Source organism: Myotis yumanensis, unplaced genomic scaffold, assembly GCF_028538775.1.
Source record: "Myotis yumanensis isolate MYYU_CA2020_CCGP unplaced genomic scaffold, mMyoYum1.0.hap1 SCAF_13, whole genome shotgun sequence".
In the NCBI taxonomy this organism is placed as follows: Eukaryota; Metazoa; Chordata; class Mammalia; order Chiroptera; family Vespertilionidae; genus Myotis; species Myotis yumanensis.
In genome coordinates this window covers 7563280-7579473 of record NW_027223764.1, presented here as the reverse complement: position 1 = coordinate 7579473, position 16194 = coordinate 7563280, and the positions used below count along the sequence as shown (strand labels likewise).

Below are 16194 nucleotides of genomic sequence, written 5' to 3'. Positions count from 1 at the left end.
ATGAAACAGGAAAAGAGCCCGGCTGGTGTGGCTCCATATTTGAGTGTCAACCTATGAACCAGGAGGTCACGGTTCGATTCCCGGTCAGGGCACATGCCAGGGTTTCAGGCTCAATCCCCAGTAAGGGGCTTGCAGGAGGCAGCTGATGGATGATTCTCTCTCTCCCTCTCCCTTCCTCTTTGAAATCAATAAAAAACAAAAACAAAAACAAAACAAACAAACAGTAAAAGACCTCAGAGTGTGTGTAGTCTGACCACTTCGCCTTACTTATAAGGAAAGTTACACCTGGGGAAGGTTGTATTTGAATCAGTGTCTTGATTACAAGCCCAGGTCTCTCCTGGCTACACCATGAACAAAACCATTTGCTTAAGTTCTGGGTATTATATGGACCGGCCCCATCATACCTACCAGTCTCTGTGGATCCCTCACTCACTTACTGGAGGGGGAACTTACCATGAGGACCTCAGAAAAATATCAAAGAAGACCTCTGATCTCCCCCTTCCCGGAGGCGAGAGAGGCAGAGAAAGCCCGCCCGCCGGACAGTGCAAGGACCCCTCAGCCTCTAGTCCTGGGAAGATGCGAAGGCTGATTCCCAGCAGGAAATGGGAGGTGATTCTTAGCAACCTATAACCCTCTTCTCTCAAAACACAGTCAGAAGAAGACCCTCTGCCAATGTTTAAAAGGGAGAGAGGGAGAGAGAGAGAAGGAAGGAGAGAGGTTTGCTGCGCTGGTTGGTGCACATGAGACGAAGGCATTCTCCTTCCCTAGCCTAGGACTTCTGTGAAACATGCATGTCATCGGTGCCAGCCATCAGTGCCAGGCCCAAGCTCTCATACACGCATCCCCACCACACCAGCACGGCCAACGCCATCCAGGAATTTGGGGAATATGCAGCCTGAGTTGTGCAGGTGACAAGCTGTGACTTCCGAACGAATGCCCTGGCTAAAGGCACACTCCAACGTGCTGCCGTGCCACTCCGGCCGCGTCAGCCTCGGAGCCTGGGCCGCATGCTCACACACTTGGGACGTGCCCGGGTGGGCAGTGGCCACCTGTTGTAAAGGGGACTGGCCAGGCCATTCAGCACTACAGCTACACAGTTTCACAATTACCAGCGAAAAACCCACTCGTCCACTGATCCTTGTTCAGCTGTCTTCCAGGTTTGGAATTGACATTGAATAATGTGTAACTGTTGGGAGAGTACATACAGAACATGGATTACTTATCATTTAAGAAGCTTTTAAGGTTGTTTCTTTCTAAAGTAATCTGGCTTCTTTATAACATAGCTTTATTTTTGTTGTTTTTTGTCCTATAGCAATAGCTTGGTTTTGCTTGTTCTTCCCAAAATAGTGGCACCGTGTAAGTTCTAAGAGTATTCTTTCCAAGGTTCCGGCTGGACCCTGCGTTTTGGAGTGTTTGCACACTTGATCCCATTTGATCGGACAACAACCCCGGGAGTCGGGCAGGGCAGGTGCTGTTCCCCGTCTGGGAGGACCAAGCCTGGGTGCAGGGGCGTGTGAGGCCCCACCTCCCACAACAGCGCTCTGTCCTCAGTCGCCAGACACCAGCGCTGAAACAGCTGTACTCGGTTGCTCCTCCTGCTCTACGCCCTGCCCCTGACTTTGAAACTGGCTTTCAGAGCAGCAGCACAAGACGGACTCCCCCCACCCCCCGTGGTCAGGGGTTTCCACGTCACTGCATGTCAGTCTGCTCTTGGAGTTGCATCTTCTTTCCAACCCCCTTTCCGTGTTCAGCCCACACCGTGGCCACGCTTGCCTGGCCTGGCCATCTTGCCTGCCTGTGGCCAAGTGGCAACTGTCACAGCCCAGCAGAATTTGTACGAACAGTTTCGCTACTTGGGGACATCGAAGCAGCTGAAGAGAGGCATCTTTGGAGTAAGGAAGAACCTTAAGGTCTGTTTTAAAAGTAGAAGAAAGAGAACCGACCCACTGATATCTTACTAAAGTGAAAAAGTAGTTTTTCCCCCAAGAAAAAAAAGGTCAAGCCCTGGCCAGGTGGCTCAGCCGGTTGGAGCATCGTCACATACACCAAAAGGTTGCAGGTTCGCTCCCCGGTCTGGGGGCACGTATCTAGGTTGTGGATTCGATCCCTGGTTGGGCGCATTCAGGAGGCAACTGATTGATGTTTCACATCGATGTTTCTCTCTCCCTCCCTTTCCCTGCCTCTCTCGCTAAAATCAATAAAAATCATGTCCTCGGGTAAGGATTTTTTTAAAAAAGAAAGAAATGTCCAAAACCCCATTATGGGGCCTATTCAAATGGGACAGGTGTACAAGGGGAAGCACTGAACTAGACTCTTAGGGCTTCGCGGGTCCTGGCACTTCATGTGGTCTTCAAGTGTAGAAGGCAGCTGATGATAAGACACACAAAATCTCTCCTTGAAGTGACTGGGAATCGGTTTGTGAAATCAGTGAAAACAACCATATAAATCTCACTATTTCTCAAAAGTCGTCCTAGGTCTGTTCTGGCATCAGTACGTGACCCCGGCCCCTAGCTCCTGTCCCCCGCCACACCCCGACACAGACACAGGTAGAAGCCTCAGGAAGGCAAGAATTTTTGTCTCTCCTGTTTATTGCTTTATCCTCAGTGCCTAAAGCAGTACCTGGCATTCATCAGGTACTCAATAAGTACTTGTTAAATTACACAAAATAGCCAGGAATTAAAGAAAAGAAAGAGTAGTGGCATAACTGTTATCTGTTTGGTATAACAGTTCCTCTCAGTGTCTCTCTCAAGTTGATGGCAGCATCCTACAAGAACAGGACTTCGTTTCCATGGTGATATAGGGCTACCCTGGGTCAAACAGAATCCTCCTGAAACCTGCTTATGGAAATGAAGGCTTTTATGACACATTAGCCTTATCCTAAGATGCGACAGTCAGTCCAGATACAGCTTGCATCACATTTCGAAATTTCACATTCAAAGCAAGACACATCCGGGGGGAGAGAAAGCATTTAGTCATTCCATACCTGTGCCTTCGGCCTCGCTGCCTGGTTAACGGGTCTAAGATGAACTCCCTTTTTAATCCTGTCCATCATCTCTTCAACGGCTTGCCTCTTCAGATCCGTGACTTCTTCAGCTATTCAGAGAGCACACACAGAAATCATCTTAGATTACAGGAAAACCGCCACGTCCTATTTGTGGTGGCTTAGATTGTACTATGTAATGAACCGCAGTCATTTTTCAGACAAAGTCACAAAACACCAACAATTTAAGGTTAAGAGTTACCAGATAGCAACATATTTTTCATAAAAGTCTTTTAAGAAAAGATCTGCTTTGAAAAATAAGCGTTATAAATTTTGAGGTCTAATTTGCAGCCTGGAAATGAATAGCGGCTCATCTGTGTTAGGCAATTAAGTGGATTTTGTTCCTTTTGTCAGCAGAACGTGAGACCTGAGTTTCTACCGGTCTTTAAAAACCCAACTTTGTAGCTAACCCCAAATAATCGTTCGTCTTTGTTTCAAAGATATTTTTATACGTCACAGTACATCCTATGTCAAAGAAATCAGCCCGAAGAAGAAATAACTATCAAAAAGCCCATTTGAAAATAAATGATCAAAATGATTCTTTTACTTCTCAAAAGAAATTAAGTCAAAAGATGAGCAGCAAAGAGATAAAAATCTCTTTTTTAAATTGCCATCTTTTGTTTAGGAATCACACGGGAAGGAAACATTTAAGCAAACCTTTTTCAAGTCTTTTAAAATTGTCAATGTTAAAAGCAAACACACACCTAGAAATGACTGCAATTGAGTAATTAAGTTTGATTTAAAAATTTCAATGGTCTATTGTCTAACCTTTGCACCGTTTTGCTGCAAAAACAATAAAGCTGTTGAAACATGTGTCAATTAGATGAATGCAACTGCGGGGAGCTTCAACCTGTTGATCAGAATACAGAAATTTGTCTCTTTTGCAGAATAGCTTCACCAAAAAGCACAGAATCATTTTTGGAATATTTATCACTATTAATGCGATTCTAGATCTCGTGTTTACCTCCACCTAAGGCACCGCAGCCAATATAGTTAGGTTAAAACATTTCATAAAGACCTTCTAATTAGCATCTTTAATAAGACTCCACATGGTGGGGCATCTAGCGGGCGCTCAACAAGAATCTACCTACTGACTGACTTTGTGAAGTTTGAGCTTTAAATGGCTATTAATATTTTTATTATTTGAGCAGGAAGAGCTACGCCCCAAAAGGATGGTTTCTAAATGGAGACGATCACAACTACATCCTCAAGCTGACTGACAGTAGGGGCAGGCTTTGCCCGAAGAAGGCATAAGCCATGGCTTCTTTTTCTGCTATATGGCCGAAATTCTCTAGCAGAAGGTTCCAGAAATGATTACTAGGGCTTAGTCACAAAGTTGGGTTTTTTTCAGAGTCCAGAAGGTTCCATCCTCTACACTCTGTGAGCGCCGTAGTGATGGGATCACTGCTACATTCATTGCATAACCTAGGTTTCCTGTCGCAGTCCTTATTTCCAATAGTACTGTCATCCTCACAAGCCATTGGAATGCCGGGAATTAAAATAGCCAAAAAGCATTTTTCATATCCAGAAGTAAAAAAAAAAAAAAGAAGTGGGAAAAATGGCACCAAAGTCAGAACTCATCCACTGGAAAATGAAAAGGAAAAAACTGTGGGCTGATCAACTATAAGCCCTTAGGTAGCATTTTCCTGGGCAGCTTCTGCTGATGGCTCACCAACACCAACAAGGGGACAAAAAAGAAAATTATTATGGACAGAAATTCATTCATTCATTCATTCATTCACTCACTCACTCACTCACCCATTCAAATGTGAACACCTAAAATAAAGCACTATGCAGTGCTTTTGCTGACCCTATTCAAAACCAAAGGAGATAAAATCCAGACCTGTCGTTCAAGCACCTAGTATGGGTATGGAATTTCTTCCTGGGAATTAAAAACAAAAAAAAATACAAAAGACACATTTGATGTTCAAAAAGGCTGCCATTTGCAGTGAGACTTGGGAAGAGCTCATGGCAGCAGTGCCTACAAACAGATTAGCGCTCTGTAAGGAACGACTGAAATCCAATTAAATGCACCACACAAAACTACTTAAGGCAGACAGATGGAGAATTATGGTCAACACCATTCAAATCTGCTGCAGCATCTAACATAGCAGGAATTTAAAGCAGTTTCTTATTTTTGCTTGCCAGCATCATAGTGATAATTCAGAACAGTGCCACTATCTGGGCTGTGTACTGATTCTAAACCAGACTTTGATTTCTCTGTCTTTTTCAAATGTAAAGGCTTAATTGGTCTTAAGGAAAAAGAAATCACTCTTATCAGAGTCCCTGCTCGGGCACAATACGAGGGCAACGCTGGGTTAGCTACACAAGCTTTCTTTCTCCCTGACCCTGTTTTTGAACCAGCAAAAAGCAATCTATACGAACTTCTCAACTGCGAAGCTGTTCTAATAAATCTGCAAGAATCGCCCACGGAGAGCTCGCGGTCTGTTTTGTAATTCTCTCTGCAATCATGCAGTTGGTAATTGTCTCACAAAAGCATGTAATCAGGGGGACAATAGAAATATGCAGGGGACTGGAGATTAAAGAAAGGGGACAAATGAAGACAACAGGTCTAATGTTATTGAACTGCCACAGGGAAATAAAATCAAATGTTCTTTGAGTTAGTGCTTCAAGGTCAGTCTTGGATCAGAAAGCTATGTGTAATTAATAGAGGCTTAAATCTTAAGACCCACTTGAAAAATAATTCCTTAAAAAAAGAAAAAGAAAGGAAGAAAAAGACCCACAGACAAACCATCACCTTATTGCTCAATAAAATCTTTTATTATTACCTAGAAGAAACTAAAATGAATGTTTAATGCCAAATGATTACTTTTCTCTTTCAGAAACATTTTTTTCTTAAAAGGCATTAAAAAAAAAATCAATGCCACCATGACGCACAAAATTTCTATAGAACACATCATGGCTGAACGAGTCTGAATTTGACCCGAGGTCATAAAGTTAAGGAAATTTCCTTAACTATAATGATCACAAGAGCCTGACAAATCAGGACTCCTGCCTCACAATAGGGTGGTTAGGACGTTATCTAATTTGTTATTTATTTCTTTTTAGCTAACATGTTGGGTATTTTCTATATGCTAAATATTACTCTAAATGCTTTACATGTTATTAATTCTCACAACTCTATGAAATAGGAACCACTATTATCCCCACTCTATGGATTAGTAAACTGAGGTAAGAAAATATCAACCAATTAATGACCTAAATATATGAAATCTCAGAATGTGTCCAATAACTACATTCTTTTCAAAATTAGTTACTAACTTCTAAGTCTATAATGATTTCTTATATTTAAACCTTAAAACTAGTATAATATTCCACAGACCTTCCCTACCATTAAGAGCCATAACCTACCAACAAAAGTTTCTCCATTCATCAGCTCTGAAAGGCAAACCAACTGAATAGTAAAAGCCACCATGAGATGCTAACATTAAAAAATGCCATGAAAGCCAGGCTGGTCCCTTCATTTCACATGTAAATTCCAAAGTGTCACAGAGGAGCCCAGTGTTTGATGCTCTACATTCACTCATCATGCATTTAATCACTGTTGATGTGATTATTCATTCAACAACCATTTTTCTGTGTGAACTATTAACAAGACACGCTAAATAACTACCTCGCCGGAGAGAGAGAGAGGCTCCAGCCACGTGTGGCTATGGCACACATCGTTTAAGGCGGTATGATTTTAGAGAGGTTCCCATTTAAAATCTCATGAGCAACTTCTGTGTCAGTCACTCTACTCAGATTCCCAAAGTACAATGCAATAGCTCCAGGATAAGGGAGGAAACACCATCACGTTTCCTGAACTGTAACTGTAACGTCATTTTCATAAGGAAAAGTACGGTTTCTAACATTGGGGGTTAATAAGTTCTAGAATACTTTCTTTCCATGTAAGGGTGCTGAGCAGGTTAATAAGCTAATGACGTCATTTACTTAGGAGAGGAAATCATTTTGTTCTGACTGCCTGACCCTCCCAGACTTATCAACGGTCCCAAAACAAGGTCGAAACAATTTTAATTCCAGGGTCAGCGAAGGCGCAGAGCCAGGAACCCAGGAGCAGGGCTGTCCTGCAAATGGCCAAAGGCAGGGCTTTCTCTGAGTCCGGCCACGCCCTGTGCAAAGCAGAATTTGCCTTTCGGCTGCATTACTGTGCAGAGGAATAGACTACAAAAGGCTACAGGAATCAGGGACAGAAAGTCGGTTCGCACACATGAAATACAAGCGTACGGATTGTTAAAAACGTGTACACCATCAACCACGGAAAGTAAAGCAAGGGGTGGGGGGCGGGGGAGGGGGAGAATTACTTGTTTCCGGTTGAGCTGCCTTTTCTTTCTTAGCACCACTGCCGCTGGGGTGGGATCGCTTCCGGATCATGGACATGAGGGATCTTTCGGAGAAAGAAAAAGATTGACAGGAGATTACTAGACGCCTTATGATCCAAAAGATGACATGTATAGATTCTAAAAAATCAGTAAATATCCAACTCTTCTCTTAGGGATACTAGTATGAATGTACCAGGAGAATTTAAGCAGCTTACTTTCCACTTTTAATAAATTAGCAAACTTTTCATCACTTCAGGGAAGAGAAAGGTGTCTCATCCTTTCTGTGTGAAATCAATTACTGAAAGATGGGGACTGCTATAACTACCAATATGATGCATGCACATTTACAAAGTAAAAAAAAATTCAATATCCGTATCTAAAATTCCAAAATACTCTCTATGCCACGCGTGTGAGGGAGAGGGAAGGATGAAAGAATTAGGGGTTGTTTTCAGTAAATATCCATTTGGGAAATAGAGGCATAAAGTAACCTGAATCTGTGTGACACAGACCAGATACTTAAGGATAAAATACATGTAAGAGCACTGTCCCTTTGGTCTCTGTTTTAAAAATCTGCCTAAAATGCAAATCATGATACATTTGACCACATTAAAATTTTAAAGCCTCCATGTATTAAAAGACACCATAAAGAATAAAAAGAAATTCTACACATCAATAGGGGTGGGGGCAGATAACCCAGTGGTCGGCAAACCTCGGCTCTCGAGCCACATGCCCGGCTCTTTGGCCCCTTGAGTGTGGCTCTTCCACAAAATACCACGTGTGGGTGCGCACATACAGTGCAAGGTTGACTTAAAACTTTAAGTAAAGTTTATTAAGTTAATTTTAGGGAACGTTGTGGAGTGAAAGAAGATGTAGTGTCGAGGATTAAGAAAGGTATGTTGAAATGGTTTGGACATACAGAGAGGATAAACGAAAGGGGATAGACGAAACAAGTATACAAGACGAGTGTGGATGGGGGAGTTAGAAGGGGTCAACCTCAGCAAACGTACCTCAATCAGATTGAGGACGTTTTTAGCAAAGGCCAGCTTAGGAGTACTCTAATTAAGTTAATAACAATGTACCTACCTATATAGTTTAAGTTTAAAAAATTTGGCTCTCAAAAGAAATTTCAATCGTTGTACTGCTGATATTTGGCTCTGTTGACTAATGAGTTTGCCGACCACTGAGATAACCCAACAGAAAAATGGACAACACTCTTAGAACTCCATAAAGGACAATGTCCAAATTTCCAGTACACATACCAAAAAGATACTTGACTTTATGAGTTTTTAGAAAATACAAATAAAACCCTCACTGCCATATTGCTACACATTCATCAAGTAGGTCAGAAGTTTTAAGTCTGACAATAGCAGGGGGAGGGTTCTGACTAATCACTGGCCTCCCCTTAGCCCCTCACAACACCCTATAATGATCACACCTCTATTTCTGGGAGGAAATTTGGAGAGTATCTTTGCGATGCTCAGACTATTTGTATGTATTTACATAAAGGAAGTAAGAATATATAGTCATCACTGTAAACCACCTAAGTGGAGAAAGACTGGTATGGTACCCAGAAGAAAATCGCATGTAATATCAGAAAAGAACCATCTGTCAAGGTGGGGCTTAGACCACACAGAAAATAGGGAGGGTGGGTCTCGCAGGACCTGTGAGAAGACCAGGACAAGACCCCTGAGACCAATAATCCAAACCACTGTCTAAAATCTCCCCATTTCAAATGAATGGATAAAAGCTTCAAGCAAGTGCCCTCCAAAGATGGAACAGTTCAATGGAACATATTCACCTTGAAATTCTTTTTTTAAAATATATTTTTTATTGATTTCAGAGAGGAAAGGAGAGGGAGAGAGAGAAACATCAGTGATGAGAGAGACTCATTGATTGGCTGCCTCCTGCACACCTCCTTCTGGGGATCGAGCCCACAACCCGGGCATGTGCCCTTGACCAGAATCGAGCCCAGGACCCTTCAGTCCACAGGCCAACACTCTATCCACTGAGCCAAACCGGCTAGGGCTACCTTGAAATTCTTTAAGAAGGGTTCCTCGTGCCCACTGTGATGTGTAATTTTATGAGTCAACTTGACTGGGTCAGAGGGCACTCAGATATATGCTCAATCATTATTCTGGGTGTTTCTGTGAGGATTCTGAATGACATTAACGTTTAAACTCGTAGTCTCAGTAAAGCAGATTGCCCTCTCTAATATGAGTGGTCCTCGCCCAATCAGTTGAAGGCCTGAAGAGAACCAAAAGGTGACCCTCCCCCAAGTGAGAGAGAATTCCTCCTTCCTGAATGCCTTGGAAGTAAAACATCTGTGTTCTCCTGCTTTCAGGCTCAAAGTGAAAGCACTGCCTCCTCCTGAGTCCTGAGCCTGCTGACCTGCAGACTGAAACTATACCATAGGCTCTTCTTGGTCACCAGCTTGCTGGCTCACCCTACAGATCCTGGGTCCATGCCCATAATAATGTGAGCCAATACTTGAGAATAAATCTCTTTATACACACACACACACACACACACACACACAGGCGCGCACACCCTATTGGTTCTGTTTCTCTGGAGAACTCTGACGAATACATTAATACAACCTACCTCTTTCCCGTGAGCCACACCTTCCCAGGACGTGTATAAAATGACCAAAGTATGTATGCCTTCTTCCTCTCTTCCCTCTCTCCCACCTGTGCCCTCAGTTAAATGAGCAGGAAGATGAGGGAAAAGCAAGAAAGCTACTTAACGTAGTCACAGGCCCTGGTCTTTTTCCCCCACTTTCATTGCTACCCATGACCCTCATCATCAGAGTAAAGCAAACGGCTCAGGAACAAAGTTAGAAAACCTTGACTAGAGGATTCAAAGTCCACTGAAACTCAATCTGTATTCAAGTAAATTTCTCTGACAAGAAGGTTATCTTTACCAAAAATAAATATAAAAATCTCTTTCTACTGAGAAATTATGTCTTATACTAGTTAAATTCATCTTAAAATAAAAATTATTCATGTTATTCAATGAATGTTCTTTAAAGGGCCTTATCGAAGAACTCACACTTTAGACATATGCATTTCTCAATTTAGCTGTAAAGTACTCTTTGGAAAAATATTCTATTTAGGTTATACTTTACTTTGAATCTGAAGGGCTCTCATGATTTCTGAGACTAAAAATTAAAGGCCAACAGCAAGACTATAATCGCTTTTTAATAGTTCTCCCTCCTCATAGACAAAAGTGACCTTCTTATCAGCTCAAAACTCCAGACCTTAGAGAAAGATCAAAGTGATGAATTTCCTGTTTTAAATGTCAAATTCAGAATATCTCCATCTCCTACAGACTTAGCAACCCAGGAGAGGAAGAATTTAAAATACCTGAAATTCTTTCAATTGACTCCTGGATCGATCACGTGTACACATTATTTTGCTTTAACGACTTCAATGGCTGAAAGTAAATTGTCATGCCCCACTCGGTAAGGAAAACTAATGAGAATTTTTATTAAAATGCCAAGTCCCATTTTTAGAGCCGTGTGGGAGGAACACGTTACACATTCTATTCAGAGGGATCAGCAAAGGTACAAAGTTGGAATAAATGGCTTCTCTGTGTGAAAGGATTAAACAAATCACATGAGTTAATGAAAGCTAACAACCTAGCAAATTTTCAAATTCTGTTTGTTCAAGAATAAATGCTACAGGAGCAGCTCACATCCTGACATGAGGAGCAGGTAGATTGTCTTACGTCATTTTACATGGGGAAAGGAAGACCCATAAAGGCCAAAATCTGACTGTGGCCCTCCTAGGCGGTATGTGCTTACTTCAGGCACCCAACACCATTAAGTCACCCTGGGCTTCAGGAACAGTGAATTCTTGTCTGCGGATATGGTTTCCTGTCACAAGAATTTTTTTTTAATTTTTTTATTTTTTTTATTGCTTAAAGCATTACAAAGGGTATCACATATGTGTCCTTTTTTTCCCCCGCCCTTGACAATACCCCGGCTTCCCCTACACCCCAGTGTCTTATGTCCATTGGTTATGCTCATATGCATGCATACAAGTCCTTCGGTTGATCTCTTACCCCCCTCCCTCCTGCCCCCCAACCCTCCCCGGCCTTCCCGCTGCAGTTTGACAATCTGTGCTGTCACAAGAATTTAAATATAATTTATTATATTATTAGAAGGTTCCTTTCTCAGCGTTATTAAAGCTTTAAATATGAGGTTAGGAATAAAAACAAAGTAGTACTTTTAGTTTACTAGTTTGGTCCTGTTTAGTTTTCATTTAGTACTTTTCTTTTTAAAATAATTGAACAGACCAGTACTTTCCAAATTCAAATTAGCGAGAGAGAAAAAAAGATGAAAACGCTCTGGAGAAACTAAAATATACTCGGTCTTGCAGTTTAGAGGAAATCCTAATGTCATGGGCTGTAATTTTAAAACCGAAGTGTCAAAACAATTGGTATAAATGTCTAAATGCTGGCGGTTTGGAACATCCACGGGGAATCTGAGCATCTACCACAGAACACTGTCGACCTCAAGAATGGTTTTGGTATTTTTAAGGCCCTTTCTGCATATATTACAAGAAGGGAATAATACATGGGTCTTTGGAGAATTCTCTGGGATTCACACCAGCTGACATCATTCATACCTCTTTTTTAAAAATATATTTTTATTGATTTCAGAAAGCGAGGGAGAAAGAAACATCAATGATGAGAGTGAATTATTAATCAGCTGCCTCCTGCACGACCTCTACTGGGGATCAAGCCCGCAACCTGGGCATGTGCCCTCTACCAGAATTGAACCTGGGACCCTTCAGTCCACAGGCCAATGCTCTATCCACCGAGCCAAACCGGCTAGGGTTCACTCATATTTCTTACCATCCCTCTAATGATGCCACCTGAGTCAGTATTTTTTAAAAATCCCATTAACAGAAACTTCAGGTTCTCTGACAAGGAATGACATGTGATGCAGAGCCGTCTTCCCCATGCACTCACCGGATGGGGTTGGGAGGAGGAGGGGGGAGCGGCGGTGGAGGCGGAGGCGGTGGGGGCACTGAATTCTCAGACTGGTTCACCCGCTTCTGGAGCTCATCCACTGCACAGAGAGCACAGGGTCAGGAAAGCGCAGAAATGAGCAACTTCGCACCCAAACAAACAAAACCGCTCTCAAAATCAAAGTTCTTTCTCGTGAAGGCAAGTGAGAAAATTCAACATGGAACTGCAGAATCTTTTCAAACTTTTCAGCACCCAGCCTGCTATCACTAATACAAGAGGCCTTCCACGGGGTACAAGAAAGCGTTACCTTCTATTCGCTGCTCACACAACCAGGGAAAAGACAAGTTTAAGGCAACGGCTGGGCGGGCGGGAAGGACTGAGTAGGCTGAAGAAGTATTTGTTAATGATGAAACACACCGCTCCAACGCTAAGAAGCTGTTAATACTTGACTTTTAAAATGCACAGGCCACGAGTTCATTTTAAAGGTGACATTTAGGACTGAATCTTAATAGCATGCTTCCCTCCTCCACTCAAGTTTCCTTCAGGAACTGCACGTCTTCGTGTTCTTGGTATAAACCAGACTCACACTCTCCAGGGTCTGTGGCTCAGAAACCGGTTGCTCTTCTGAAGAGCATTCTGGGAATATAATGTCTTCATTCAGTTCACCCAAGTCATGAATGAAACAGGCGTTTACTAGGCACCAGCCATGTGGAAGGGCCTACTGGTGCTGCTCCAGACACCGTTCCTGACTTCAAGCAGCAGAACCGAAATGTCCATCATGGGTGCCAACACCTCTAACAGGGGCTCTAAGGGCTCCAGGTGCCGAGTACTATGCGCTCTCAGGAAGAGCAGTGTCCACAGCCATTCCACCTGCCACACAGACTGGACCTCCGATGGTGTGTCCACCTGTTTTTACTCACAACACTTAAAGCAGCAGCGTGGGCCAAGCTCTCCCACACCACGACTCTTCTACCTATTCCATATGCATGTGACTGTCTCTCCAAAGGGAATCTGTCTCTCCAAAGGAAAAAGGCATGGTTTCTTCTCTCCTAGATTTCTTTCTCTTTTTTAAATATATTTTTATTTATTTCAGAGAGGAAGGGAGAGGGAGACAGAGATAGAAACATCAATGGTAAGAGGGAATCATTGATCGGCTGCCTCCTGCATGCCCCCTACTAGGGATCGAGCCCGCAACCTGGGCATGTGCCCTGACCGGGAATGGAACTGTGACCTCCTGGTTCATAAGTCAATGCTCACCCACTGAGCCACCACTGGGCTCTTCTATATTTCTTACAGTGCCCTAGGGTAAGCCTGGGTACACACAGCAGAAACTAGAACATGTTCAAAACTGAATGTCAAATCTCTCTGTCTGCCCCTCCTCTTATAATAAAGACAGATGGCTTTCTACAACAGGCTGCTCTGATATTCACTAAAAAGAATGGAATAGTTCTTAATGTTAGATCAATTTCTAAAAATAAACTATAATTTTCATCGTGGATTACAAAGCATTGAATGTTATTTTAAAGGAAGAAAACCAACTTAGTTCTTCTGGACAGATTTCAAAATTCTAGTATAAAATTAACCCAAAATATCTGAAGTGAATATTGAAGCTGTTATAAAGGGAACGACCTGCCTCCTTAAATTACCGACTTTCCAACCAAAACTTACTACTTATCCCTGTGCCGTAATCCAACTCACACATTCCTGTTCCGCTTTCAAGAACTGAAAGAATAAATCCTTTTGATTTCAGTATCCCCTGGTGTTTTAAAAGTTTTCCATTTAATACATATATTGTTGCCCATTTTATTGTTAGGTGTGATATTGTAAGTATTATTTCAAGGGTATAATTAGACACCAAAGATGAAGGTGGTATGAATCTAAAAAGTTTCTTTTTAAAAACGTACCCTGAAAATGTATTCATAAAATGAACAAAATAAGTACTTAATGAACACTCGTAGCTGAAATCCTGAGAAATGCTGGAATTTGGGCCTTCCCATATTAATGGTACCTTTGTTCTTAATTCTGTGTGATGCTCACAACAGCTCTGAGTCCAAAAAAAAGTCTAAATATTTGTGAATCATTTAATTACAAAGGCCATTCCACTACTGAATAGCAATACTTAGAAAGAAAGGAATTTAAAAGTGAGTCTTAGTGTTTTCATAGCATTCAGTAAACCTTCCGGACTAACTAGATGCCAGGTTTTGTACTGGGCCTGAGAGATTCACAGATTAACAACAGGACCTAGTAGCCTACTCGACGTTTTTACCGGAATGCTTTAAATTTCTGGCTTTCTCCTCAGAATTCTGATACTTCAGTTCCAGTTCTTTTTTATCTTCTTCTAGCAGCTCCAGTTGCTGTTTGAGGTTGTGTATCTCTTTGCGGAGTGCTTCATTTTCTAGTTGTTCTTCTAATTCTCTGACCTGTAAGTTATAAACAGACTTTTATGGAGTGTTAAAGTTTCTCCTGTGTCCAGGAAAATAAAGGAAAAAAATGTTTCCCATTTACTTTGCAAATTCATAGCAAAGAGATTCCAATCCATCTTAAAAACTATAAAAGTTCTGGGACACAATAACACTTAAAACCATTATTGACTATTTGATTCAATATGAATTTACCGGACACCTATATCCCAGAGAATTTAATTTTTAATGTTGGAGTCAAAAAATTTCATTTAAAACAGAGGAATACATTCATACCCATTTTCAAGGACCCCTAGGAGCACAATTTGGTAACAAGCATCAAAAACCTTAAAAGAAGACGGAGAAAGTGAAGGAGGAGGAGGAGGAGGAGAGGGAAGGGGAGGAGGCAGAAAGGCTCTCTGATTCAGTAATGCTACTTTTAGAATTTGTTTTAAAAAAATAACAAGACCAGTGTTCAAATATATTCTCTAAAGTATTCTTTGTAACAGGGAATAATTGGAAATAACCTAAATGCCTGCCAATATTATTGATTTAGTAAATTCTGGTGTGTTCATTAAATGAAATACTATGCAACCATTTAAAATCACATAGCTTGCCGAAACCGGTTTGGCTCAGTGGATAGAGCGTTGGCCTGCGGACTGAAGGATCCCAGGTTCGATTCCAGTCAAGGGCATGTACCTGTGTTGCCGGCACATCCCCAGTAGGAGATGTGCAGGAGGCAGCTGATCGATGTTTCTCTCTCATCGATGTTTCTAACTCTCTATCTCTCTCCCTTCCTCTCTATAAAAAATCAATAAAAAAATATATTAACAAAAAAAAATCACATAGCTCACTATATACTGACATGGGAAGACATATTAATAATTTTAAAAGTAAGGTTACAGAACAGTATGCATGGTATGATTCCATTTAAACTGTATTCATAAAAGTATATATTTACATAAAGTATAGATAAGCACCAAAATATGAGATTCTTGGGTAATCTTAAATTTCTGTAACTCTACCTCATGTCCAACCTTTTAAAATCTTCAGAAATTTTCAAGGGTAAATGTCAATATTGTTCCTTAAAGAGACTTTGACAAATGATCATGAGTAGCAGCTAACATCCTTTCCTTCACAAACTAGGTACACTGTAAGCAGTCTAAATATTGACATAATTTTTCTGAAGCGGTTTCTTTCACTTGAAAGCCATTGTTCTATCTCTTGGCCTCTCCCCGTCCTCCACCCCCCTCACCTGCCACGCTGACTAACCTTTCTGCCCAGCACTCCCAGGTAGGCGGTGCTAGCTGGACCGGCTCCACTCAACCAAACGGAAATAACCGCTTAGGAAGTCTTTAAACATACACATTTGTGCAAGTTTACAAAATCAGATATTTTCTCCAAGCAAACAATTACTACCAACAAGGGCTTTTCCTCCCTG

The 16194-nt window shown here is 41.7% G+C and overlaps 1 protein-coding gene across 2 annotated transcripts in view; it reads right to left on the bottom strand.

Moving 5' to 3' along the window:
• Positions 1-16194, bottom strand: part of SHTN1 (shootin 1) — an 87626-nt gene that overhangs the window by 23907 nt on the left and 47525 nt on the right. For both annotated transcript variants that reach the window (XM_070432185.1, XM_070432186.1), the window contains exons 10-13: positions 14621-14774; positions 12355-12454; positions 7363-7445; positions 2984-3093 (exon numbers count right to left, since the gene is read on the bottom strand). In XM_070432185.1, coding sequence (XP_070288286.1) covers positions 2984-3093; positions 7363-7445; positions 12355-12454; positions 14621-14774 — 447 coding nt within the window. The remainder of the gene's footprint in view (positions 1-2983; positions 3094-7362; positions 7446-12354; positions 12455-14620; positions 14775-16194) is intronic.